Source organism: Sebastes fasciatus, chromosome 7 (assembly GCF_043250625.1).
Source record: "Sebastes fasciatus isolate fSebFas1 chromosome 7, fSebFas1.pri, whole genome shotgun sequence".
NCBI lineage: Eukaryota > Metazoa > Chordata > Actinopteri > Perciformes > Sebastidae > Sebastes > Sebastes fasciatus.
The window spans coordinates 22,389,018-22,415,828 of NC_133801.1; the positions used below are offsets into that span (position 1 = coordinate 22,389,018).

At 40.4% G+C, this 26,811-nt stretch overlaps 3 protein-coding genes across 3 annotated transcripts; all 3 read left to right on the forward strand.

The window, feature by feature from the left end:
* The first annotated feature begins 572 nt into the window (after positions 1-572).
* On the forward strand, positions 573-4,470 carry LOC141770769 (extracellular calcium-sensing receptor-like). Its single transcript, XM_074640616.1, has 6 exons — positions 573-739; positions 821-1,109; positions 1,364-2,167; positions 2,254-2,481; positions 3,285-3,408; positions 3,575-4,470. Exons 1-6 carry the CDS (start codon positions 588-590, stop codon positions 4,468-4,470), a joined length of 2,493 nt encoding a protein of 830 aa, XP_074496717.1. The 5' UTR covers positions 573-587.
* Positions 4,471-6,941: 2,471 nt separating this feature from the next.
* LOC141770771 (extracellular calcium-sensing receptor-like) lies at positions 6,942-11,003 on the forward strand. The gene is made up of 6 exons (XM_074640617.1): positions 6,942-7,093; positions 7,175-7,463; positions 7,717-8,520; positions 8,607-8,834; positions 9,752-9,875; positions 10,043-11,003. The coding sequence occupies exons 1-6, from the start codon at positions 6,957-6,959 to the stop codon at positions 10,936-10,938; spliced, it is 2,478 nt and encodes an 825-aa protein (XP_074496718.1). The 5' UTR covers positions 6,942-6,956; the 3' UTR covers positions 10,939-11,003.
* An 11,270-nt stretch (positions 11,004-22,273) lies between these two features.
* Positions 22,274-26,240, forward strand: LOC141770772 (extracellular calcium-sensing receptor-like). Its single transcript, XM_074640618.1, has 6 exons — positions 22,274-22,440; positions 22,522-22,810; positions 23,064-23,867; positions 23,954-24,181; positions 25,045-25,168; positions 25,336-26,240. Exons 1-6 carry the CDS (start codon positions 22,289-22,291, stop codon positions 26,238-26,240), a joined length of 2,502 nt encoding a protein of 833 aa, XP_074496719.1. The 5' UTR covers positions 22,274-22,288.
* Positions 26,241-26,811: the final 571 nt, after the last annotated feature.

A 26,811-nucleotide genomic window follows, 5' to 3' on the forward strand; every position in this document is an offset into this window, starting at 1 on the left:
ACCTGACTCATTGATCTTTTATCTGACTAAAGATTGTTAGAATCGGTGGCCCCGACCATGGCTCTGAAATATCAGTAGCTTAACTGTACTGTGTATTGGTAAATCCATGAAGCGGTCCATGGTGCTGAACTTGCAGATGGATTTGTAATTCAGACTTTTTATCTGTGTCTGTTCTGTTTTACCTTTTTCATTGTTATAGATTTGGCAAATAAAAAAAATCCATCTTTGAAACAAACTTGTTCATATTTTCTCTTTCCAGCTAAAGTATGTTTCCCCCTGATCACCTCCCCCCCTACAATTTAACTTAGAAGAATAATAACATAATGGTCTTACAAAAAAATATATACCATCTGAAATGAAGAACAACAAAGTAATATGACATCATTATACAGTGATTCGATAAGAGGACCATCTGCAGAAGTATAAAGCTCTGCCCATCACAGGAGACGCACCTGTTGGTCAGCGATAGAAGAGCTCATCACAGCGTACAGGTTAGTGTGTGTGCCTGTTTGTATCAGATGTGTGACTGTGCCTATGTCATGTTACTGTTTGTGTTTTTTGTGGGAGCCTTTGGAGCAGAGGAAGACATGGTGCTCTGTGAGATGCTGGGAAGCCCAGAGTTTCCTCTGTTATCTAAGGAAGGAGATATCACTATTGGAGGAGTTTTCTACATCCAAAAAGAAATGTTGAAGACTTCGCTTTCTTTCACAAATGCTCCAGAACCTCTCATATGCTCCGGGTACTATTTGTTGTCTTCTTTGTTATTGGTTTTGATTTAAGTCGAAAAGTTCTTAGTTAAAACTGTTCTCTCTCTCTTCAGGATGAATATGATACAATTTCACTTTGCCCAAACAATGATTTTTGCCATCCAGGAGATCAACAATAGCAGCTCTCTGCTGCCTAATATCTCAATTGGTTATAAGGTGTTTGACAACTGTGCTTCAACACTGTTTTCAACGAGTGTTGTGATGGGTCTAATAAATGGGCAGGAAAGGACTTTGGGTCAAAGCTGCTCTGGCCAGTCATCTGTTCATGCCATCATCGGACCCTCCGATTCCTCCTCATCCATTGGGATGCAACAAATTGCAGGGCTTTTCCAAATACCAATGGTAAATATGTGTCATATTTTTAATAATATTTTTACCATGTTCCTTTTTACAATGTAGCATAAAGGGACCATCAACAAACACTGAATTCTGGTGGTATTATGGTTCATTTCAGGGCTATAAGTTCAGGATTAAGGTTGCCAGGGTTTGCACAGATGCAGCAAATTGAGTCAAAAGTCTACTTGTTGTCAGTTATTTCTTATATTATAATGTTATAAATGTGTTTTTTTTGTATCCCACCTTTTCTTTCCTATTAGATCAGTTACTATGCCACTTGTGCTTGTTTGAGTAACAGAAAGGAGTACCCCTCCTTCTTCAGAACCATCCCTAGTGACTACTATCAGAGCAGAGCCTTGGCAAAACTGGTAAAGCACTTTGGCTGGACATGGGTTGGGGCAGTTAGAAGTGACAATGACTATGGTAACAATGGCATGGAAACATTTATCACAGCTGCATGGCAGGAGGGGGTCTGCATCGAGTACTCAGAGGTCATCTCAAGGACTGACTCCAGTGGGCATATTGCCAGGGTGGTCAGAGTGATCCAAAGTGGCAGTGCAAAGGTTTTAGTTGCCTTCCTCTCCCAGGAGATAGAAATGCTGCTTGAGGAAGCTCTGAAGCAGAACTTAACTGGGCTGCAGTGGGTGGGCAGTGAGTCTTGGATTACGGCAAGTCATCTGGCCACCAAGAGGTACTCGGGAATCCTGACAGGATCTCTGGGCTTCACCATCCGAAAAACAAAGATCCCAGGCCTGAGAGAATTTCTTTTGCAGGTTAACCCAAGTCAAGACCCTCATAATAATCTGGTGAGAGAGTTCTGGGAAGCCACATTTGGTTGCAGTTTCCAACCCAGTCTGCATGGTCAGACCCAGTGCTCTGGTTCTGAAAGACTAGAGGACATCAACAATCCTTTCACAGATGTGTCAGAACTAAGGATATCCAACAATGTGTATAAGGCTGTGTATGCTGTGGCTCATGCCTTGCATAACATGTTGAAATGTGGACAAAGTGGTGAAGCGGTGAATCAGTCCTGTATCTGGAAAGATTTTTTAGAGCCAAAAGAGGTTAGAGGTCCCCTTCAAGAATTAAGTAAACATTTTAAATAAAAACCCTGTATTTTAAGTTATTCACCATTATTCTCTGTTGGTAGATTGTGAAACACCTCCAAGATGTGAATTTCACCCTTCAGTCAGGAGAAACTGTGGGTTTTGATGAAAACGGAGACCCTGCAGCAACTTATGAGCTGTTGAACTGGAAAAGAAACCAAGCAGGAGATACTGTGTTTGTGGCTGTAGGGAGCTACGATGCCTCACTACCGAATGGAAAGCAGTTTATCATGAACGGAATAAACACAACATGGGCTGCCGGATCCCCAAAGGTACCAAACAAACATGTTAGGTATGAAATAGGCTAAACATTGTGGAGGTTGATTTTAAAAGTATTATCTGTGATTCCCATCATTAAAAATAGGTACATTCTGCATTGTTTAGGAAGTCATATAAAAGTAAAAACATGACATGCCAAGTGCACAGAGTTTTACTTCTGATGTATATTGATGTCCAAGATCAAGGTATGAAGCTTAAACTAGTTTTTAGGAACCCTAGAAAAGACCCTAATGCTGATTAAATCAAACCAATTAAATTAAAGCTGCTGTCAGTAACTTTCAGCAAATATGATAAAAAGTTATTTTCATAATACGGTCACTATATCCAGACAATAATACATGAGACAGATTATTTGTGAAAAAAATTCATCTTCTTCTGCATAGTCCTAATGCCTCTAAAAGCATTTGAAATTTCCTACTGTGCCCTAAAAAACACAACCAATCAGAGCCGAGGAGTTTCGAGAGCAGCTGTCAGTCACTGCTCGCGAAACTCGCGAACTTTGATCAAACAGTCAAACTAGGCAGCGCTGATCAAACATACTCTAGAGACTCCTCGTCTCTGATTGGCTGTTTTCCTTCAGTACTTTGAAATCTAGAAAAATCATAAGCACCGCAGCACACAGAGTAATATGATTTTTTTCAAATTATCTGTCTCATGAACTTCTGTCAGCGTATAGTCATCTTTATATAAATCTTTTTTTATCATATTTGTTCAAAGTTACCAACTGTACCTTTAAGTATTTGGACTACAGGGGCAACAAACTATGAGTAACTGATGAGTTGTGGTGTTGTTACAGAGGCCACAGTCTGTCTGCAGTGAGAGTTGTCTGCCAGGTTTCCGGCAGGCTGTGATTAAAGGCAAACCCATCTGCTGTTTCTCCTGCATCGCCTGTGCTGATGGAGAGATCAGCAACTCCAGCAGTGAGTAGATCTGTAATTTTTTATATAATATTTTTATGAAATCAATGATTTCCAGTATCTTTATAAGTCACTTAATACAGCAGGTGCTTATTTTAATATGAGCTCTGCTCTAATAACTTGCAGCTAACAGCATGAACACATTTCATTGTTCCATGTTTTCATTCAGATTCTGCTGAGTGTTCACGATGTCCACTGGAGTACTGGTCAAATGAAGATCACAGCCAGTGTGTTCCAAAGGTGATCGAGTTCCTATCTTACGGAGAAACCATGGGCGCCCTCCTCGCTGCTTTCTCGTTGTTCGGAGCAAGTTTAACACTGGTGGTTTCATGTGTCTTCTTTCGCTTTCGTCACACACCTCTCGTCAAAGCCAGCAACTCTGAGCTGAGCTTCCTGCTGCTCTTCTCCTTGACTCTGTGTTTCCTGTGCTCTCTGACATTCATCGGCCGGCCCTCTGAGTGGTCCTGCATGCTGCGACACACAGCATTCGGCATCACCTTTGCCCTGTGCATGTCTTGTATCTTGGCTAAAACCATGGCGGTGGTGAACGCCTTTAAGGCTAATAGGCCATCGAACACAGTTCTTCAGTGCTCTGCTCCACTTCAGAGAACAAGCGTTCTCAGCTGCACTTTACTGCAGGTGTTAGTTTGTGTTCTGTGGTTAACTCTTGCCCCGCCATTCCCTTACAAAAATACAGCTCATGCCACTGAAAGGATTATTCTAGAGTGTGATTTAGGTTCAGCTATCGGGTTCTGGGCTGTGCTGGGGTATATAGGACTCCTAGCTGTACTCTGCTTCGTCTTCGCTTTTCTGGCTCGAAAGCTGCCTGATAATTTCAATGAAGCCAAATTCATCACTTTCAGCATGCTGATATTCTGTGCAGTCTGGATCACATTTATCCCAGCGTATGTCAGCTCTCCGGGGAAGTTCACTGTGGCTGTGGAGATATTTGCTATTTTAGCCTCCAGTTATGGACTACTTCTCTGTATATTTGCACCGAAGTGTTTTATTATTGTTCTCAAACCTGAACTGAACACAAAAAAACATCTGATGGGGAAAACATGATCCCATTAAACAAAATTAAGTGAGAGTCTTTTACTTTTTTAATTCATGAGTTGTGGCTTGGCTTTAATTTTGAAATGAGCCCAGAATACTTTTCATAATAACATATGTTGGGACCCACCAATGTGACTGCTGGCAAATGACCAAATTAACTCAATAACATGATCCTTGACCCATGGACTCAGCTCAGTAGCCATTGGCTACTGTAGCATTCACACATATTTGTGAAATTCACCCAGGACAAAACCAGAGTAATCTCTTTGTTCCTCCTCTTTCTTCACCCCCTTCTCACCCTTTGGCCCTGCTGGAGGTGAGCTGCTGCTCTCCAGACCAGAAGCTGTAGAAGCAGCTCCGCTCTGATCTATGGCCTGTTAGGAAACAGCCATAGAAACACAAGGAACTTTTCTTCTAAGCAGAAGACGCGAGAGCCTGCCTTTTTACCAACTAACTTCAATCAACAACAGCAAGGAAGTTAGCACCAAGCTATCAAGCTGCTGGGATGAAAGTATTGGAGCGACCAGCTTCCTCCAATCTGCACAACTTGATTTGAGCACAGCAAAGACAACATCTTTGACTTGGAACCACAACTTCAACACATGGAATTACCAACCTTTTCTTCCATGAATTGGTAACATATTGGGCTTATCTTAGCATTAGTAACTACACACGGCTGAGCAAGACTGTTCAACTTTGATTTCTGAAATGTACCTATATTGATATGTTTAAAGTTATTCATTGAGTTTGACTGTTGTGATGTTATTTGTAGTTAAGATAATTGGGCAGCTGGCTTTGCCACATCTGATATGTTTAGTCTATGCTTCACATAGACAAGGTATTGCATACAAACTAACCATCTTCCTAACCCACTGCATTATCTGACACACATTAAGATCACATACATAAACTGTGAATTAGTGTTAAACATAAACATACACATTCAGATAATCTCAACCCCCACATCACACCCCCTTTGTCCTTCCTGAGCACATGTGCTCCGAAGAATAAAGAGGCCATATAGTAGTATGTTGACGGCCGTCTTTGATCCCGCCATCTTTGTAGTTTTACAGTGCTCGCCATTTTGTCTGTAGGCACATGCAGACATCTTGAGACAAGTAGTCAGCCATCTTGTCTCTCTCTCTCTCTCTCTCTCTCTCTCTCTCTCTCTCTCTCTCTCTCTCTCTCTCTCTCTCTCTCTCTCTCTCTCACACACTGTGTTTGGATTGTTTAGTTTAGTTATTTAGTTAGATTATTATTGTGTTTTACACCTTTATTATCTTGGAAATAAATGTTTGTGGAATATACATGATGGTCTTTTTAATGATGTACAAGAGTGAATAATACCAACCTCTGCTATGTCAAGAACTCCAATATCCTTCAACCTTTACTATCTATTTTGGTTATAGTTATTAATTTAATTATTAATCAAAGTTCCAAATGGATAGTTTAGTAAATTTAATTAGACTATTTTAACGTTTTGGTTATTGGTCCCTGATTCTAGGGTGGTGCCCCGTTTATTATTAATGTTTATTGATCATTTTTATTAATACTAATAATTATTTTATTATTATTAATGAATTTGCTAATAACCAAACCTGTTCCTACTAAATTCCCACACATACATATTATTTAGCTTTCTTTTTTTCTGTATCAAAAAATAAACAAAAACAACAAAGCAGCTCTAATGTTTTTTTTTTTCAAAGTCAATTCAACATTGTTGACTGGCAGTTAAACTCACATTTTGATTTCAGGTATTTCCATGATGTAGGGAATCCTACCTATCTGGTGCTAAAATAGACAGTTGAAAATACGTGCGTTGAAATAATAATAATAATAATAATATATTGCACTTCATATGTAAAAAAACAACAACTTTAAAAAACATCTTTAGTACACCTGACTCATTGATCTTTTATCTGACTAAAGATTGTAAGAATCGATGGCCCCAACCATGGCTCTGAATATCAGTAGCCTAACTGTACAGTGTATTGGTAAATCCATTACGCTGTCCATGGTGCTGAACTAGCAGATGGATTTGTAATTCAGACTTTTTATCTGTGTCTGTTCTGTTTTACATTTTTCATTTTTATAGATTTGGCAAATTAAAAAAATCCATCTTTGAAACAAACTTGTTGATATTCTCAGTTTGCAGCTAAAGTATGTTTCCCCTTCATCACACCCCCCTACAATTTAACTTACAAGAATAATAACGTAATGGTCTTAGAAAAAGAATATACCATCTGAAATGAAAAACAACAAAGTGATGTCACATCATTAAACAGTGATTCGATAAGAAGACCATCTGCAGAAGTATAAAGCTCTGCCCAACGCAGGAGACGCACCTGTTGGTCAACGATAGATGAGCTCATCACAGCGAACAGGTTAGTGTGTGTGCCTGTTTGTACTAGATGTGTGACTGTGCCTATGTCATGTTACTGTTTGTGTTTTTTGGGGGAGCCTTTGGAGCACAGGAAGACTTGGTGCTCTGTGAGATGCTGGGGAGGCCAGAGTTTCCTCTGTTGTCTAAGGAAGGAGATATCACTATTGGAGGAGTTTTCTACATCCAAAAAGAAATGATGAAGCCTTCGCTTTCCTTCACAGATGCTCCAGACGCTCTCATATGCTCCGGGTACTGTTTGTTGTCTTCTTTCTCACTGGTTTTGATTTAAGTCGAAAAGCTGTTAGTTAAAACTGTTCTCTCTCTTTTCAGGATTAAAATGAGACAATTTCACTTCGTCCAAACAATGATTTTTGCCATCCAGGAGATCAACAATAGCAGCTCTTTGTTGCCTAATATCTCAATTGGTTATAAGGTGTTTGACAACTGTGCTTCAACACTGTATTCTTCACGTGTGGTGATGGGTCTAATAAATGGACAGGAAAGGACTTTGGGTCAAAGCTGCTCCGGCCAGTCATCTGTTCATGCCATCATCGGAACCTCTGATTCCTCCTCAACCATTGCGATGCTACAAATTGCAGGGCTTTTCCAAATACCAGTGGTAAATATTTGTCATATTTTTAATAACATTTTGACCATGTTCTTTTTTACAATGTAGTATGAAGGGACCATCAACAAACACTGAATTCTGGTGGTATTGTGGTTCATTTCTGGGCTATAAGGTGAGGATTAAGGTTGCCAGAGTTTGCACAGATACAGCAAATTGAGTCGAAAGTCTACCTGTTGTCAGTTATTACTTGTACTCAAATGTTGTAAATGTGTTTTTTTGTATCCCACCTTTTCTTTCCTATTAGATAAGTTACTATGCCACTTGTGCTTGTCTGAGTAACAGAAAGGAGTACCCCTCCTTCTTCAGAACCATCCCTAGTGACTACTATCAGAGCAGAGCCTTGGCAAAACTGGTAAAGCACTTTGGCTGGACATGGGTTGGGGCAGTTAGAAGTGACAATGACTATGGTAACAATGGCATGGAAACATTTATCACAGCTGCAAGGCAGGAGGGGGTCTGCATCGAGTACTCAGAGGTCATCTCAAGGACTGACTCCAGTGGGCATATTGCCAGGGTGGTCAGAGTGATCCAAAGTGGCAGTGCAAAGGTTTTAGTTGCCTTCATCTCCCAGGATATAGATATGCTGTTTGAGGAAGCTCTGAAGCAGAACTTAACTGGGCTGCAGTGGGTGGGCAGTGAATCCTGGATTACGGCACCTTACCTGGCCACCAAGAGGTACTCGGGAATCCTGACAGGGTCTCTGGGCTTCACCATCAGAAAAGCAAGTATCCCAGGCCTGCGAGAGTTTCTCTTGCAGGTTAACCCAAGTCAAGACCCTCATAATAATCTGCTGAGAGAGTTCTGGGAAGCAACATTTGGTTGCAGTTTCCAACCCAGTCTGCATGGTCAGTCCCAGTGCTCTGGTTCTGAGAGACTAGAGGACATCAACAATGGTTTCACGGATGTGTCAGCGCTAAGGATATCCAACAATGTGTATAAGGCTGTGTATGCTGTGGCTCATGCCTTGCATAACATGTTGAAATGTGGACAAAGTGGTGAAGCGGTGAATCAGTCCTGTATCTGGAAAGATTTTTTAGAGCCAAAAGAGGTTAGAGGTCGCCTTCAAGACTTAAGTAAACATTTTAAATAATAACCCTGTACTTTAAGTTATTCACCATTATTCTCTGTTGGTAGGTTGTGAAACACCTCCAAGATGTGAATTTCACCCTTCAGTCAGGAGAAACTGTGGGTTTTGATGAAAACGGAGACCCTACAGCAACTTATGAACTGGTGAACTGGCAGAGAAACCAAGCAGGAGATATTGTGTTTGTGGCTGTAGGGAGCTACGATGCCTCACTTCCGAATGGAAAGCAGTTTATCATAAACGGAATAAACACAACATGGGCTGCCGGATCCCCAAAGGTATTAAACAAACATGTTAGGTATGAAATAGGCTACATAATGTGGAGGTTGATTTTAATTAAAGTATTAAGTTTGATTACCATTATTAAAAATAGGTCAATTCTGCATAGTTTAGGAAGTCTTATAAAAGTAAAAAAACAAACCAAAAAAAATACACATATATAAAAACACTGTATATTTTGCAGACTGACATGCAAATTCCCAAGATTTTTACTTTTGAAGTAGATTGATGTGTAAGATCAAGGTATAAAACTCAAGCAAGAGTTTTTAAACCATGAATAAGACCCTAATGCTGATTAAATTAAACCTATTAAATTAAAGCTGCTGTCAGTAACTTTATAGCAAATATGATGAAAATGTATTTTTACAAAACAGTCACTATATCCTGACAATAGTACAAGAGACAGATAATCTATGAAAAAAAACATCATCTTCCTCTGCATTGTCCTAGTGCTTCTAATGGCATTTGAAATGTCCTACCCTGCCTGAACAAACACAACCAATTAGAGTTGAGCAGTCTCTGGGCTGCAAAAGCTGTGAACTCCGATCATATGGTCAAACTAGGAAGCGCTGATCAAATAAGAATCAAGATTGTGTTACTGTAGTGCTTATTTCTCGCCTCAAATGTTTTCAAACATTTTTCAGCTAAACAGTAGACTAAAATATATTTCTGAAAACATTTGAGGCGAGAAATAGACATTACAGTAACATCATTTTGTTTCATGTTTGATCAGCGCTGCCTTTTTTGGCATTGTGATCGGAGTTTGTGAGTTTTGCAAGCAGTGATTGACAGCTGCTCTATAGACCCCTTGTCTCCAATTGGCTGTTTTTATCATATTTGCTCATATTTGCTTTAAGTATTTGGACAACAGGGGCAACAAACTATGAGTAACTGAGGAGTTGTGGTGTTGTTACAGAGGCCACAGTCTGTCTGCAGTGAGAGTTGTCTGCCAGGTTTCCGGCAGGCTGTGATTAAAGGCAAACCCATCTGCTGTTTCTCCTGCATCGCCTGTGCTGATGGAGAGATCAGCAACTCCAGCAGTGAGTAGTTCTGTAATTTATTATGTAATATTTGTATGAAATCAATGCTTTCCAGTATCTTTATAAGTCACTAAATACAGCAGGTGCTTATTTTAATATGAGCTCTGCTCTAATAACTCGCAGCTGACAGCATGAACACATTTCAGCGTTGCATGTTTTCCATTCAGATTCTGCCGAGTGTTCACGATGTCCACTGGAGTACTGGTCAAATGAAGATCACAGCCAGTGTGTTCCAAAGGTGATCGAGTTCCTATCTTACGGAGAAACCATGGGCGCCCTCCTCGCTGCTTTCTCGTTGTTCGGAGCAAGTTTAACACTGGTGGTGTCATGTGTCTTCTTTCGCTTTCGTCACACACCTCTCGTCAAAGCCAGTAACTCTGAGCTGAGCTTCCTGCTGCTCTTCTCCTTGACTCTGTGTTTCCTGTGCTCTCTGACCTTTATCGGCCGGCCCTCTGAGTGGTCCTGCATGCTGCGACACACAGCATTCGGCATCACCTTTGCCCTGTGCATGTCTTGTATCTTGGCTAAAACCATGGCAGTGGTGAACGCCTTTAAGGCTAAAAGGCCATCGAACACAGTCCCTCAGTGCTCTGCTCCGCTTCAGAGAACAAGCGTTCTCAGCTGTACTTTACTGCAGGTGTTAGTTTGTGTGCTGTGGTTAACTCTTGCCCCGCCATTTCCCTACAAAAATACAGCTCATGCCACTGAAAGGATTATTCTAGAGTGTGATTTAGGTTCACCTATTGGGTTCTGGGCTGTGTTGGGGTATATAGGACTCCTGGCTGTGCTCTGCTTCGTCTTCGCTTTTCTGGCTCGAAAGTTACCTGATAATTTCAATGAAGCTAAATTCATCACCTTCAGCATGCTGATATTCTGTGCAGTCTGGATCACATTTATCCCAGCGTATGTCAGCTCTCCTGGGAAGTTCACTGTGGCTGTGGAGATATTTGCTATTTTAGCCTCCAGTTATGGACTACTTCTCTGTATATTTGCACCAAAGTGCTTTATTATTGTTCTCAAACCTGAACTGAACACAAAAAAACATCTGATGGGGAAAACATGATCCCATTAAACATAAATTAAATGACAGTCTTTTACTTTTTTATTTCATGACTTTTGGCTTGGTTTCAATTTTGAAGTGACCCCAGAATACTTAATGTGATAACATACGTATTATTTAGCTTTCTTTTTTTCTTTATCAAAATATAAACAAAAGCAACAAAGCAGCTGTAATGTTTTTTTTTTTTCTAAGTCAATTCAACATTGTTGACTGGCAGCTAAACTCACATTTTGATTTCAGGTATTTCCATGATGTAGGGAATTCTACCTATCTGGTGCTACAATCCGTAGTTGAAAATACTTGCGTTGAAATAGTAATAATAATAATTATTTGCATTTCAAATGAAAAAAAACAACAACTTTAAAAAACATCTTTAGTACACCTGACTCATTGATCTTTTATCTGACTAAAGATTGTAAGAATCGATGGCCCCAACCATGGCTCTGAATATCAGTAGCCTAACTGTACTGTGTATTGGTAAATCCATTACGCTGTCCCTGGTGCTGAACTAGCAGATGGATTTGTAATTAGGGCCCGAGCACGAAGTGCAAGGAAAAATATTGTTTATCTTGGTATTATTATTATTTTTCTGCCCGGAGATTGCCTTTTTGGGACCTTTCCCATCCCCAAAAAGTCACTAAAAGTGGAATATGCGTCAGAAGTGGCGCGAAATTCAATATTCTGGAGTGATTGGGCTTGGGTGTCACCAGTGGGCGAGGTAGCGCCCCCTAATGCAGGCAGTTTTTTAGGGAAAGTTTCTTCGATCTTCACTAAATTCTAGTATGTCATTGTTCACATCCTCAAACCCGTATTATTTTTTCGGCCAACAGGAAGTCAGCTATCTTGGACTTCCTGCGTGATTTTAAAATTTACGAACACATGTTTGAGGACTTTAGGATGCACAAAAACTCATGACACTTTACACGCACATCTAAACTAGTAATTACTTTGATTTAGTGGTAAAATGTTGCTGGGGCGTGGCATTTTGGCTCTCTAGCGCCCCCTTATGTCTTTTATCCTTTGAACATGCCTATGATGCCCTTGGTATACTCGAAAACTCATGAAAGTTGTCAAAAAGATGGACACCTGCGATTTAATTCAGCGTGTTTAGTGGGCTCTATAGCGCCCCCTAATGCGTGGAAGGTCGTAGTTTGGTCAAAGGTGATCCTATATTCATGAAATTTGTTAGGTACATCCTGCTCATTATTGCTAACATATTCGTCATCGGGTTTCATTAGCTCCGCCCACCCGGAAGTCGGCCATCTTAGAATATGTGCGTTTTTCATTTATTTTTTGCATACTTTTAAAAACTTCTCCTAGAGAGTTCATCAGATTCGCGTGAAATTTGGGTGGTATAACCCTCAAACTACTGTTATGCTAATCTCCAAAGGAAGTTTTGATCGCTCAAACGGTGATGTCGTACGTGAATTTCGATTAGTCGCCATGACACAGGAGGCTGTTGTTACTTGACTTTACATAGTCTGATCTGCCCCAAATTTCACAAGCTGGATAATAGTCCAGGCCTAAAGACATATATGTGCCATTATGAGTGAAAGTCATAGCGCCCCTACAGGAAACAGGAAATTCTTGTAAATTGATTTTACATTGTCTGATCTGCCCCAAATTTTGTAGGCATAATCCTCCTCATTATTTCAGATATATTCCTCATTGGGTTTCATTAGCTACGCCCAACCGGAAGTCGGCCATCTTGAATATTAGGTCATTTTGTTACCATATCCAGGCGCTGTACTTTAACGAACTCCTCCTAGATATTTAACCCGATCAACTTGAAATTTGGTCAGTAGTATCTTAAGACCTTTGTGATGAAAATCTATCCAAAGATCAAAAACTTATTGAACTATGTTGCTGTGGTAGGGCGGCGAAAATGCGCCTTTCGCCAAAAAACAGGAAGTTGTTGTAACTTTGGCGTATAGTAACCAATCTGCTCCAAATTTCTCATGCGAGATAAAAGTCCCTGTGTGACGACATCCACGTGCAAATTTTGGCTCGCAGTCATAGCGCCACCTAGTGGTAACAGGAAATATCATGTTTTAGACGTTGATGTTCTCTGCATCAAAAATTATTCACATCTACCTCAAATTAGGTCAGAAAAGCCTTAAGACCTCGATGATGCTTTCTTTCGAAAATCGGGAGTTTCTATTAAACGGCATCGCCATGGTGGCATGGCGAATTTCGATGAGTCGCCATGACACAGGAGGCTGTTGTTACTTGACTTTACATAGTCCGATCTGCCCCAAATTTCACAAGCTGGATAATAGTCCAGGCCTGAAGACATATATGTGCCATTATGAGTGAAAGTCATAGCCCCCTCTACAGGAAACAGGAAGTTGTTGTAAATTGACTATGCATCAACTATGTCCAATCTTCATCAAATTTGACATGTTTTACATGAGTCCCGGCCTGAAGACGTATACGTACCATTATTGAGTTATGGTGATAAGGCAAACTATTGGACTGTCTGTAAACTGACTGTACAGCATTGTGTTGCAACGGGATCCAGAGCAGCACGTCAGAGTGCTTCATGAAATTGTCATTTTGGTCAAGACAGAGATATAGGATTTCTGATAAGAAGTTGAAATTGGGTAATATCTGGAAACAAGTATTGAAACAGACATGAAAATGCTGTACAATATTTACATGTGTGAATGTAAGGAATGATTGTACTGTAGTTACATGTCTAACATGTAGTGGTAGCTAGCCATGATACCAAGGTAGATTGAGTGATAGAGTGGTTGTTATTGGAAATTAGTTTGTGCAATAACTTCATTCACATGCTTAATAAGAATCCATGCCTGTGGACATATGTTTGTAAATTGTGAGTTATACTGTTGACAGTTGTCAACAAGAAGATACTTGTATGTGACACATATGTTTGGGAAGTGTAGGATGAGCCTTAACAATAAACAAGGACACTGCAGGGAGTCGAACCCCATCCCTGTAAACAGAGAGTCCATCACCAGTGTCTTTTCTTTTTGTGGCTAAATTGTTAGAAAAAGCAAAACCTGCATTACATTATCAATGTTTAGCATTTTTAGAATACTTTTGAGAATGAATGCACAATAGGCATGGGATTGGAAATAATTTGACTTATAGACAAGCTATTGTAATGCAGAACAATACATAAAGTAGATGTTGTGTTAATTTGTTAGAATACTTACACCATGTGATTGTAGTTCGACTAGCTGTATTTGTTATATTGTTACATAACCCAAGTTATTGTACACTTTGTTATTGCTATAATATGTGGCGGATTAGAAATCCAGACAACAGTTATGCATCAACTCGACAGGGATGAAGGCAACATTTGCATGTCACCTCTCCCTATTTCAACCGTCAATACATAAGCAAAATTACCTCTCCCTATCTCAACCGTCAATACATAACCCAAGTTATTGTACCTTATGTTATTGCTTTAAGAAGTTGCGGATTAAAAATCCAGACAACAGTCATGTATCAACTCAATAGGGATCAAGATAACATTTGCATGTCACCTCTCCCTATCTCAGCCGTCAATACATAACCAAAAACATGTACATTATGTTATCGCATTAAGAAGTTGCTGATTAGAAAACCAGACGGTCAGGCATGTCTTTCTCTTTTTTGTTGAATGTACAATGAACGGCTTCATGTGTACTAAAATAAACAGGCACAACCTGTGTGTTACTATTATATTGGCTTGTGTGTTTTATGTAGACATGATCAATCATTGTTCCACTTTCTGTAGTGGGTTCTGTTACTGTCTGCATGTATCCTAAACTTGCCACTAAAGTTGACACTGACAATGACTTCAGCTCGTTGTGGTTGAAGTCTCCCAAAATTACAATATTGTCTGATGTCGAAGCAATAATGTTGCTCAGCTGTTTCACATTCTTTTTGAATAAAGATAGTGGATATGTGGGTGGCCGGTAAAGTACCGCTACAATCATGTCTTCTCTAATGAAATGACAGCATATGCATTCTAGATCAACATTTGGTGTATCCATGATTTGGTACTCCAAATGTTCCTGACAATAAATGCCAACACCTCCATGTTGCATGTCTTTGAATGATTTCAAAGTAGTGTTGTCTGTGTTGTATGCATAGCAACGTGGAGCGCTATGGAAATTATAATTTTCAATAACAGTATGGTTATTTGGTACACTTGCAGGTAGCCAAGTTTCTTTGACTGCTATACAACTGACACTATATGGCTGGACTGAAACTCTTAAGTCAGGCAAATGTCCACGTAAACTTTGCACATTGACTAGGAATGCTGTGAATAATTGACTGTTGTTTGCTAGCGTATTAGCAGAGGATACCAATTTTGGCATTTGTATAATGGAACTGTGGATGTTTTCTTTGCAGTAAATTGCTTTCTCTGCAAAATTGTGGATGGTCAGCCCAGTTAGTCTTTTGACACGGCTTAAAGCAACATATGCCTGACCTGCAGCACAAATCTTCTTAAGCGAAACTACAGCTTCCTCAACAGTTAAACCCTGCACTTTGTGTACTGTGCAAGCCCATGCTAATTTTAATGGGAATTGCCTACGTGATCCTCTCTTACTGCTAACCCTGTCTGCCTCCATATATATTGGAGTAGCAAACCTATTTTCACTAGGTAATTGTCTACTCTGCCTTCTTTTTCTTCCTACATTTTCCTCATCAAAGTGCACTAACACAGTGCTGGCAACGGTATTATTAACATTTGTGACAAGGTCGACTACAACCCCACAAACTCCATTAACCAATCCATCAGACACATCGATGTTCTTCACCAACATCACACAGGCACCCTTTCCTAACATACATTTTTGGGGTAAACAAGAATTGTACATCTTTGAGAAGTGCCCCGTTTTCAGCTCTAGACGTCCTGTTGATTTATTTTTCTCAAAGTCCTGAGCCTCTAGACAAATGAAGTCTGGGCAGCACACAGTCAACTGTTTAACATTGTGCTCATCCACTTTTTGTGGGAAAAATAAGCAATGCAGAAGAGCCTTCCCCAGTTTCACATTTTTTCAGCAAGTCAACATCACTAGCTTGAAGTGGTGTGCCCTTAGCATGTGTACGCAACCTGTTGAGAAGTTCTGCGAAGGTAGAATTTTGCTGACGAACAATAGTTGTCAATTCAACAACTGCAAAATTGCCATTCCACAAATCAATTGGAGTATTCTCCAAATACAATGGCTTTCCCCTTACTGGGCTCAGTTGGAAGAAGTCTCCTACTGCTATTATGCATACCTTACCAAAAGGTGAATGGTCACCAGTCTGCTTAATCTGTCTAAGTCTACCATGAACATAAGCCAGCAAGTTATGGTCTACCATGGAAATCTCGTCAATTACCAATATCTGCAAATCAGATAAAGAAGCACGTATGGTATTGACTTTTTCCTCCCCTAAAGGTGTGTATGGTAGTTTGACATCTATTCCTATAGAGAAAGTGCTGTGGATTGTGCCAGCTCCTAAATTAAATAAAGCAATCCCAGTTGGAGCAGTCAACAACATAGTGACTCTGTCTGGTGCACTTGCTACTTGTGACAGCAACCTAGTTGCTTCATAGTGAATGGCCTTAATCAGATGTGTCTTGCCTGTCCCAGCACCTCCTGTAATAAATACAGGGAAAGGTTCTGGCTTCAACATCAACATGTTCATTATCCACTTTTGGTTGCTCTCGAATTTCCTGTTCACATTCTAACTGCTCTAGCTGTTGCTCAGGACACATTTCACACCATGCATCTTCAAGACCACCTGTGCCATTGAATACATTCTCAGCATGAACAATGTCTTCGCCTTCCTTTTCATACTTTTGCCTGTTGACATCAACTGCAGCCTTAGCATTTTGAACAATGCCATTAAATGTACACTGACCATTATGATAATATTGTTCAAAATTTTGATAGGCTGTTGGTTTCAAATCAACATCCAAACAATAAGGTAGGAAAAGTTGCAAAATGCTTTGGAAGTATTTCTCAGAGTCGGAGTCTGGTTTGAAGCGTGCATATCGCACAACTGCTGGCTGTGTCCTCGTTCTCTTCCTAACAAAACCTAAATCTTTCCCCAATTTTATTTTTGCTGTCGCCTTCTCTGTCTTGGCTAAAACTCGATATTCTGACACAAATGTAGCTAAACACATCTCATTGAAGATGTTCTCCTCTGGCCTGGCTTTATAACGATCAACATGACTCGTCATCCACATATCCTGCTCACTGAGGTCCTGTGTCTGTACCTTCAGAGGCAAACTCAAACGTGTAGAATGTAGGTATAAACATAACCTTACGAGAACATTCCTTGAGATGCATATTTGTTACCCTATATACTGCCTCTTGTGCACACACATCGCGGTTGTGTAAATACACACTGCCCAACTTTTTCAAAGTGGCTTTGGCATCTGTATTACCTTGCTTAGCCTCATTCTGAGCATTACTTAACAATAATCCCATCTGACGTTCAGCTTTGGATATGTATGAAAAATTTACACAATGCAGGCATATGCGTCTACAATATATTGTATGTCCATGTTTGCATTCCAAGCCTTAAGCAGATCTTTGTTATATGGATTTACCCACACATCGTTAACTTGACGTTTCAACACAACTTCAGATTTCTTAACTACGCATTCACATGCTGATTCAAACTTGTGTTGGTCAATACCTAGACTGTCAAACAACTGTGTCACTGAAGTAAAGGCAGATTTTTCATCTGTTAATGCCCATTTAACTGAAGACATTATTTTACTAGCCTGTTCTTTGGTCAATTTATCTGTCAATTTCTCATGTTTTACAGAACAAGAACATGTATTGTCTGTACAATCACAAGTTTTCCCTGCAACATCTGCATTACTGACTCTGGGAATAAATGTGCGCTCACTAGGTGGTCATGGGAAATTGAATCGGCATACCGTATTCTTCTTCCTGCACGTCTTTGAATGTCTCCTTTTCCATTTGTACAGTTGAGACTATTTCAAGAAGTTCCTCATCATCATGTGGTAGTTCACATGTGATATATTTGTCAACAAATGTAACTACATGCTCATCACTCTGTCTATCAACTTGAGGGCTGTTTTCTATCCAGAAAATTGCGTGAATGTGAGGACTCCCTCTCTGCTGAACCTCAACACGATAGAAATAATCTACTACTTTCCCTATTGGTTGACTGGGTGAAAATATGACATCCTTCAAAAAGGTATGCCATCTGTAGTCAAACATGCGAGCAGCAGTAACAGGGTTGCGTCGCAAAAGATCACATTTGGCTGCCCAGTCTAAATCTTCAGGATTCTCACTTCTACCCTCTTGATGCAACATACAACTTAACAAATTTCCCCATGTCATGTCAGCTGATGAGAAAGAACAGAAGAAAGTAGGCAGACCAATCTGTCTAACCATTGCAAACAAATCCTTTTGGATCCCAGACCAAAAAGCAGGGGTGCCTCAAATTGGCTTCATAAACCTATATCCCTCATCATTCTGAAAGAAACGTTGCAAAGACTGGTTGTTATTCAGCATGTCAGCTGAGATTTTAGATGTATTATTCCAATCATGCCCCTTGCATAAAGCTATTGAAATGTTGGATGAAACCTGATCCACTTCACTCATGTATTGGGCGTAGAAAATATATTCAAAATTTTTAGCAAACCTGCCATCAGCATTCAAGATGCTATTATTAACATAGCGTGACAAAGTCAATCTATTGTTACTCGGAAGTCCAACATATCATGACTTCCGATTGGGAATAAAGTTGGGAAACTTTTTGCCTCATTAGTTTTATCTTGGAGGACTTGAACAAGGAAACCGGTGGTTTGCCTACTCCGGGTAGGGAATGAGTCCTTACCCCAAGTGAAGGAGTTTAGGTATCTCGGGGTCTTGTTCGCGAGTGAGGGGACGATGGAACGTGAGATTGGTCGGAGAATCGGAGCAGCAGGGGCGGTATTGCATTCGCTTTACCGCACCGTTGTGACGAAAAGAGAGCTGAGCCGGAAGGCAAAGCTCTCGATCTACCGTTCAATCTTCGTTCCTACTCTCACCTATGGTCATGAGGGTTGGGTCATGACCGAAAGAACGAGGTCGCGGGTGCAAGCGGCCGAAATGGGTTTCCTCAGGAGGGTGGCTGGCGTCTCCCTTAGAGATAGGGTAAGAAGCTCAGTCATCCGTGAGGGACTCGGAGTAGAGTCCTTGCTCCTTTGCGTCGAAAGGAGCCAGTTGAGGTGGTTCGGGCATCTAGCACGGATGCCTCCTGGGCGCCTCCCTTGGGAGGTGTTCCAGGCACGACCAGCTGGGAGGAGACCACGGGGAAGACCCAGGACTAGGTGGAGAGATTATATCTCTACTCTGGCCTGGGAACGCCTCGGGATCCCCCAGTCAGAGCTGGTTAATGTGGCCCGGGAAAGGGAAGTTTGGGGTCCCCTGCTGGAGCTGTTGCCCCCGCGACCCGATCCCGGATAAGCGGTTGAAGATGGATGGATGGATGGACTTGAACAGGGGGTTGCACCCTCAGCAGTTGCAACATTTAAATTTTTGTCAAAGTGATCTAATATCTCCTGCCCTAAGTCTATTGGCTGAAGGCATGTATCCATGAACATGCCATGTGATTGGCGATCATGTAAATTGTCTGCTTCAGCACTTGCCTCCCCTTCCACATCCACATGCATAGCTTCATCGTTGCCTTGTTCAAAATCATTTAGCCAATCATTATTGAATGCTATATCCAAGGCCAACATCTTCAGAAAAGGAATGTGTAATGCAATCAAATGCTGTTCTAAACTATTAAGATAACTCAGCTCTGGAGGAATAGGATACAAATGCAAGTTGTTAACAATGCTCTCTGCTGGCATTTCACCTCGATTTGACTTAAAACCACTTCATAAACCGAAAAACAATCACCCACTGCAACATTATTGACCAGATGCTGTTTTATAAGTAGGCTAAATGGATATTAAATTAAATACAAAAAAATTCACCTTCACACCAAAATGAACTGGTTTGGAGATCAAACTTCGTAGAATCCTATGAGGGGTCCTCAAAGCAGATTGTACTCTCTCGTTAAAAATCAAGAAAGTGGGTTCCTGCTGAGAGAATCTCGAATATATGGGCCAACATGTGGGTTTCTGTGGGCGTGTCTAAAAACAAGGAACTAATCACAACACAGGTGGGGTTCTGTGGAAGACACCAACAACAAGGCACCAACGAAACAAAACACTGTCTGGGAAAAACTCTACATAAAAATACAATTTAAAAAGAATATAATCTTTTCTTGTGGGTTAATCCGTGATAAAAATACTAAGAACATATTAAGAAATATGAATCTTGTAACCTCCAATGATGAAACAAAACTTTTCCTTCTAACTTTTCCATATATATATATATATATATAACACATATAACCAAGCAATCTGTAACAGAGGGTTTCTCATATTATACAAACAGGCTAAAGTAATGTTTTACAAAAACCCTGGAAAAGGTAAACGTTTTTCATGGACCCACGAGCTACTTCAGAAAGAAGTGCTCATTTATGTATTAAGAAAATTCTCATAATAATCAAGCTAAATAAACTACATAAAAAATCTCTTGGATCCTAATAAAATACATGTATTGTGACAATGCCCCACAGTAACTGTTTTATAATATTTGTACTTGTGTTCAAGGTATCCTATTGTTCCAGTATTGTAGTGTTCAGCAACACAATGTGGCAAACAGAAAAACTATGTGACACATTTCAAAATGCACAAAGATGAAAACTTTTATTGTCATTTCACAAATATACTGGACATGTTTTAACTGTTTAATGGTAAAATAGCTGAATCAGTACCAGTGTTGGTACTTTAAATCAGAGCTCATTTACACATTCTTGCACCAGTTAATGGGCCAAAGGTGGGTCATTGTCATCAAACCAGTGTTGGTACTTTTACATCAGAGCTCATTTACACATTCTTGCACCAGTTAATGGGCCATAGGTGGGTCATTGTCATCAAACCAGTGTTGGTACTTTACATCAGAGCTCATTTACACATTTTTGCACCAGTTAATGGGCCATAGGTGGGTCATTATCGTCAAACTGGCATTTACAGTCTAATCAAGCAGCTGATATGCATATGTATGGTACCAAGTCTATAGTGAAACCTGTTTAAAAGACATGCAGATTATTTACATTTAAAACCTTGCATGGAACCAATTGTTGAGTCTTGATATTAGTTTGATTACATGTTAGGTACACCAAAACATTTTAATATATGAATAATATAGTACATACATATGACTTTCTAAAATTACATTTTGTAGTATCACTTTTGGAGTAAATGTGATGTTTGTCGATGCACTTAAACCAGAGAAAAGCTGAGATCAAATGAGACTGATTACCTCTGTGAGACCCACAATAGACCTGTTTTTGTCTTCATTAGGGGTGTCCAGGGGGTCTTTAAGGGGGGACAGCAGGTCTACAGTAGATGTTCCATAGAAGAGCGGAGAATTTACATGATTCGCCATTGAAAGACAAACTGTTGTTGACTGTACTTGGTCCAATCTGCCCCAAACTTGATCTACTTCATAAGAGTTCAGGCCTGAGGACATTTACATGGCAATATTGATTCATAGTCACAGCCCTACCTACTGGCAACAGGAAGTCAGCGATATGTGAAAAACATAATCTGATTCATATGAAATTTACATTGTGTGGTCTACACTTGATAATGATCAACATGATGAATGTTTAACTGTGTTCACTAGCGCCTCATAGTGGACACAGGAAAAGGTGAAAAATTGCAATACGTAATTTCCTGTCCCACTCAGTACACACAGGAAATAACGTCTAACTTGTGCATGCAGTGTCCGATGGTCACTGAAATGTACAGGTATGTTGTCCGGCATCCCGCCAGTACCCCCGATGCACCAGGAGGGGCGAGGGCCCGCTCATCGCTGCTCGCAGCTTTAATTCAGATTTTTTATCTGTGTCTGTTCTGTTTTACATTTTTCATTGTTGAAGATTTGGCAAATAAAAAAAATCCATCTTAGAAACAAACTTGTTGAAATTCTCAGTTTGCAGCTAAAGTATGTTTCCCCGTCATCACACCCCCCTACAATTTAACTTACAAGAATAATAACATAATGGTCTTAGAAAAAGAATATACCATCTGAAATGAAAAACAACAAAGTGATGTGACATCATTAAACAGTGATTCGATAAGAGGACCATCTGCAGAAGTATAAAGCTCTGCCCATCACAGGAGACACACCTGTTGGTCAGCGATAGAAGAGCTCATCACAGCATACAGGTTAGTGTGTGTGCCTGTTTGTACAAAATGTGTCATTGTGCCTATGTCATGTTTCTGTTTGTGTTTTTTCTGGGAGCCTTTGGAGCAGAGGAAGACATGGTGCTCTGTGAGATGCTGGGGAGGCCAGAGTTTCCTCTGTTGTCTAAGGAAGGAGATATCACTATTGGAGGAGTTTTCTACATCCAAAAAGAAATGTTGAAGCCTTCACTTTCCTTCACAGATGCTCCAGAACCTCTCATATGCTCCAGGTTCTGTTTGTTGTCTCCTTTCTCATTGGTTTTGATTTAAGTCGAAAAGCCGTTAGTTAAAACTGTTCTCTCTCCTTTCAGGATGAAAATGAGACAATTTCACTTCGTCCAAACAATGATTTTTGCCATACAGGAGATCAACAATAGCAGCTCTCTGCTGCCTAATATCTCAATTGGTTATAAGGTGTTTGACAACTGTGCTTCAACACTGTATTCTTCGAGTGTGGTGATGAGTCTAATAAATGGGCAGGAAAGGACTTTGGGTCAAAGCTGCTCCGGCCAGTCATCTGTTCATGCCATCATCGGACCCTCTGGTTCCTCCTCAACCATTGCGATGCTACAAATTGCAGGGCTTTTCCAAATACCAGTGGTAAATATGTGTCACATTTTTAATTATATTTTGACCATGTTCCTTTTTACAATGTAGCATAAAGGGACCATCAACAAACACTGAATTCTGGTGGTATTATGGTTCATTTCTGGGCTAGAAGGTCAGGATTAAGGTTGCCAGGGTTTGCACAGTTGCAGCAAATTGAGTCAAATGTCTACCTGTTGTCAGTTATTTCTTATACCCTTAATTTATAAATGTGTTTTTTTGTATCCCACCTTTTCTTTCCTATTAGATCAGTTACCTCGCCACTTGTGCTTGTCTGAGTAACAGAAAGGAGTACCCCTCCTTCTTCAGAACCATCCCTAGTGACTACTATCAGAGCAGAGCCTTGGCAAAACTGGTAAAGCACTTTGGCTGGACATGGGTTGGGGCAGTTAGAAGTGATAATGACTATGGTAACAATGGCATGGAAACATTTATCTTAGCTGCAAGGCAGGAGGGGGTCTGCATCGAGTACTCAGAGGTCATCTCAAGGACTGACTCCAGTGGGCAAATTGCCAGGGTGGTCAGAGTAATCCAAAGTGGCAGTGCAAAGGTTTTAGTTGCCTTCATCTCCCAGGAGATAGACATGCTGCTTGAGGAAGCTCTGAAGCAGAATTTAACTGGGCTTCAGTGGGTGGGCAGTGAATCCTGGATTACGGCACCTTACCTGGCCACCAACAGGTACTTGGGAATCCTGACAGGGTCTCTGGGCTTCACCATCAGAAAAGCAAAGATCCCAGGCCTGAGAGAGTTTCTTTTGCAGGTTAACCCAAGTCAAGACCCTCATAATAATCTGCTGAGAGAGTTCTGGGAAACCACATTTGGTTGCAGTTTCCAATCCAGCCTGCATGGTCAGACCCAGTGCTCTGGTTCTGAGAGACTAGAGGACATCAACAATGGTTTCACAGATGTGTCAGCGCTAAGGATATCCAACAATGTGTATAAGGCTGTGTATGCTGTGGCTCATGCCATGCATAACATGTTGAAATGTGGACAAAGTGGTGAAGCGGTGAATCAGTCCTGTATCTGGAAAGATTTTTTAGAGCCTAAAGAGGTTAGAGGTCGCCTTGAAGAATTAAGTAAACATTTTAAATAATAACCCTGTATTTTAAGTTATTCACCATTATTCTCTGTTGGTAGGTTGTGAAACACCTCCAAGATGTGAATTTCACCCTTCAGTCAGGAGAAACTGTGGGTTTTGATGACAACGGAGACCCTACAGCAACTTATGAGCTGGTGAACTGGCAGAGAAACCAAGCAGGAGATATTGTGTTTGTGGCTGTAGGGAGCTACGATGCCTCACTACCGAATGGAAAGCAGTTTATTATGAACGGAATCAACACAACATGGGCTGCCGGATCCCCAAAGGTATCAAACAAACATGTTAGGTATGAAATAGGCTACATAATGTGGAGGTTGATTTTAATTAAAGTATTAAGTGTGATTACCATTATTAAAAATAGGTCAATTCTGCATAGTTTAGGAAGTCTTATAAATGTAAAAAAAAAAAAAAAAAATAAAATACACATATATAAAAATGATTGATATGTAAGATCAAGGTATTAAGCTCAAGCACGAGTTTTTAAACCATAAATAAGACCCTAATGCTGATTATATAAAACTAATTAAATTAAAGCTGCTGTCAGTAACTTTGAGCAAATATGATGAAAATGTATTTTTACAAAACAGTCACTATATCCTGACAATAGTACAAGAGACAGATAATCTATGAAAAAAAACATTATCTTCCTCTGCATTGTCCTAGTGCTTCTAATGGCATTTAAAATGTCCTACCCTGCCTGAACAAACACAACCAATTAGAGTTGAGTAGTCTCTGGACAGCAAAAGCTGTGAACTCCGATCAAATGGTCAAACTAGGAAGCGCTGATCAAATATGAATCAAGATTGTGTTACTGTAGTGCTTATTTCTTGCCTCAAATGTTTTCAAACATTTTTCAGCTAAACAGTAGACTAAAATATATTTCTGAAAACATTTGAGGCGAAAAATAGACATTACAGTAACATCATTTTGTTTCATGTTTGATCAGCGCTGCCTTTTTTGGCAGTGTGATCGGAGTTTGTGAGTTTTGCAAGCAGTGATTAACAGCTGCTCTACAGACCCCTTGGCTCCAATTGGCTGTTTTTATCATATTTGCTCATATTTGCTTTAAGTATTTGGACAACAAGAGCAACAATCTATGAGTAACTGGGGAGTTGTGGTGTTGTTACAGAGGCCACAGTCTGTCTGCAGTGAGAGTTGTCTGCCAGGTTTCCGGCAGGCTGTGATTAAAGGCAAACCCATCTGCTGTTTCTCCTGCATCGCCTGTGCTGATGGAGAGATCAGCAACTCCAGCAGTGAGTAGATCTGTAATTTATAATGTAATATTCTTACGAAATCAATGCTTTCCAGTATCTTTATAAGTCACTAAATACAGCAGGTGCTTATTTTAATATGAGCTCTGCTGTAATAACTCGCAGCTGACAGCATGAACACATTTCAGCGTTCCGTGTTTTCCATTCAGATTCTGCCGAGTGTTCACGGTGTCCACTGGAGTACTGGTCAAATGAAGATCACAGTCAGTGTGTTCCAAAGGTGATCGAGTTCCTATCTTACGGAGAAACCATGGGCGCCCTCCTCGCTGCTTTCTCGTTGTTCGGAGCAAGTTTAACACTGGTGGTGTCATGTGTCTTCTTTCACTTTCGTCACACACCTCTCGTCAAAGCCAGCAACTCTGAGCTGAGCTTCCTGCTGCTCTTCTCCTTGACTCTGTGTTTCCTGTGCTCTCTGACCTTCATAGGCCGGCCCTCTGAGTGGTCTTGCATGCTACGACACACAGCATTCGGCATCACCTTTGCCCTGTGCATGTCTTGTATCTTGGCTAAAACCATGGCGGTGGTGAACGCCTTTAAGGCTAAAAGGCCATCGAACAAAGTCCCTCAATGCTCTGCTCCGCTTCAGAGAACAAGCGTTCTCAGCTTTACTTCACTGCAGGTGTTAGTTTGTGTTCTGTGGTTAACTCTTGACCCGCCATTCCCCTACAAAAATACAGCTCATGCCACTGAAAGGATTATTCTAGAGTGTGATTTAGGTTCACCTATCGGGTTCTGGGCTGTGCTGGGGTATATAGGACTCCTGGCTGTGCTCTGCTCCGTCTTCGCTTTTCTGGCTCGAAAGTTGCCTGATAATTTCAATGAAGCTAAATTCATCACTTTCAGCATGCTGATATTCTGTGCAGTCTGGATCACATTTATCCCAGCGTATGTCAGCTCTCCTGGGAAGTTCACTGTGGCTGTGGAGATATTTGCTATTTTAGCCTCCAGTTATGGACTACTTCTCTGTATATTTGCACCAAAGTGCTTTATTATTGTCCTCAAACCTGAACTGAACACAAAAAAACATCTGATGGGGAAAACAGGATCCCATTAAACATAAATTAAATGACAGTCTTGTGTTGTGTTGTGGCTTGGTTTCAATTTTGAAGTGACCCCAGAATACTTTTCATGATAATATATGTTGGGACCCACCAATGTGACTGCTGGCAAGTGACCACATGAACTCAGTAATATGATCCTTGACCCATTGACTCAGCTCAGTAACCATTGGCTACTGTAGCATTCACACATACTTGTGAAATTCACCCAGGACAAAATCAGAGGAATCTCTTTGTTCCTCCTTTTTCTTCGCCCCTCTTCACCGCTATTTTAGCCTCCAGTTATGGACTACTTCTCAGTATATTTGCACCAAAGTGCTTTATTATTGTTCTCAAACCTGAAATGAACACAAAAAAAACATCTGATGGGGAAAACAGGATGCCATTGAATATAAATGAAATAACAGCCTTTTACTTTTTTATTTCACAAACTTGGCTTTGATTTTAAAGTGATCCCAGAATACTATTAATTAAAACATACATTTTATTTAGCATTCTTTTTTTCGCTCTGTATCAAAATATATACAAAAGCAACAAAGCAGTTTTTGTCAATTCAACATTGTTGAC

What these genes read in the sequence shown, in the direction of transcription:
- LOC141770769 (XM_074640616.1), top strand. Translation starts at nt 588, where the DNA reads ATGGTGCTCTGTGAGATGCTGGGAAGCCCAGAGTTTCCTCTGTTATCT. An exon ending in ATTTTTTAGAGCCAAAAGAG is followed by an intron (nt 2,168 to 2,253) that starts GTTAGAGGTCCC and finishes CTCTGTTGGTAG; the next exon opens with ATTGTGAAACACCTCCAAGA. An exon ending in AGAGATCAGCAACTCCAGCA is followed by an intron (nt 3,409 to 3,574) that starts GTGAGTAGATCT and finishes GTTTTCATTCAG; the next exon opens with ATTCTGCTGAGTGTTCACGA.
- LOC141770771 (XM_074640617.1), top strand. Translation starts at nt 6,957, where the DNA reads ATGCTGGGGAGGCCAGAGTTTCCTCTGTTGTCTAAGGAAGGAGATATC. An exon ending in GACGCTCTCATATGCTCCGG is followed by an intron (nt 7,094 to 7,174) that starts GTACTGTTTGTT and finishes CTCTCTTTTCAG; the next exon opens with GATTAAAATGAGACAATTTC. An exon ending in GGGCTGCCGGATCCCCAAAG is followed by an intron (nt 8,835 to 9,751) that starts GTATTAAACAAA and finishes GTGTTGTTACAG; the next exon opens with AGGCCACAGTCTGTCTGCAG.
- LOC141770772 (XM_074640618.1), top strand. Translation starts at nt 22,289, where the DNA reads ATGGTGCTCTGTGAGATGCTGGGGAGGCCAGAGTTTCCTCTGTTGTCT. An exon ending in ATTTTTTAGAGCCTAAAGAG is followed by an intron (nt 23,868 to 23,953) that starts GTTAGAGGTCGC and finishes CTCTGTTGGTAG; the next exon opens with GTTGTGAAACACCTCCAAGA. An exon ending in GGGCTGCCGGATCCCCAAAG is followed by an intron (nt 24,182 to 25,044) that starts GTATCAAACAAA and finishes GTGTTGTTACAG; the next exon opens with AGGCCACAGTCTGTCTGCAG.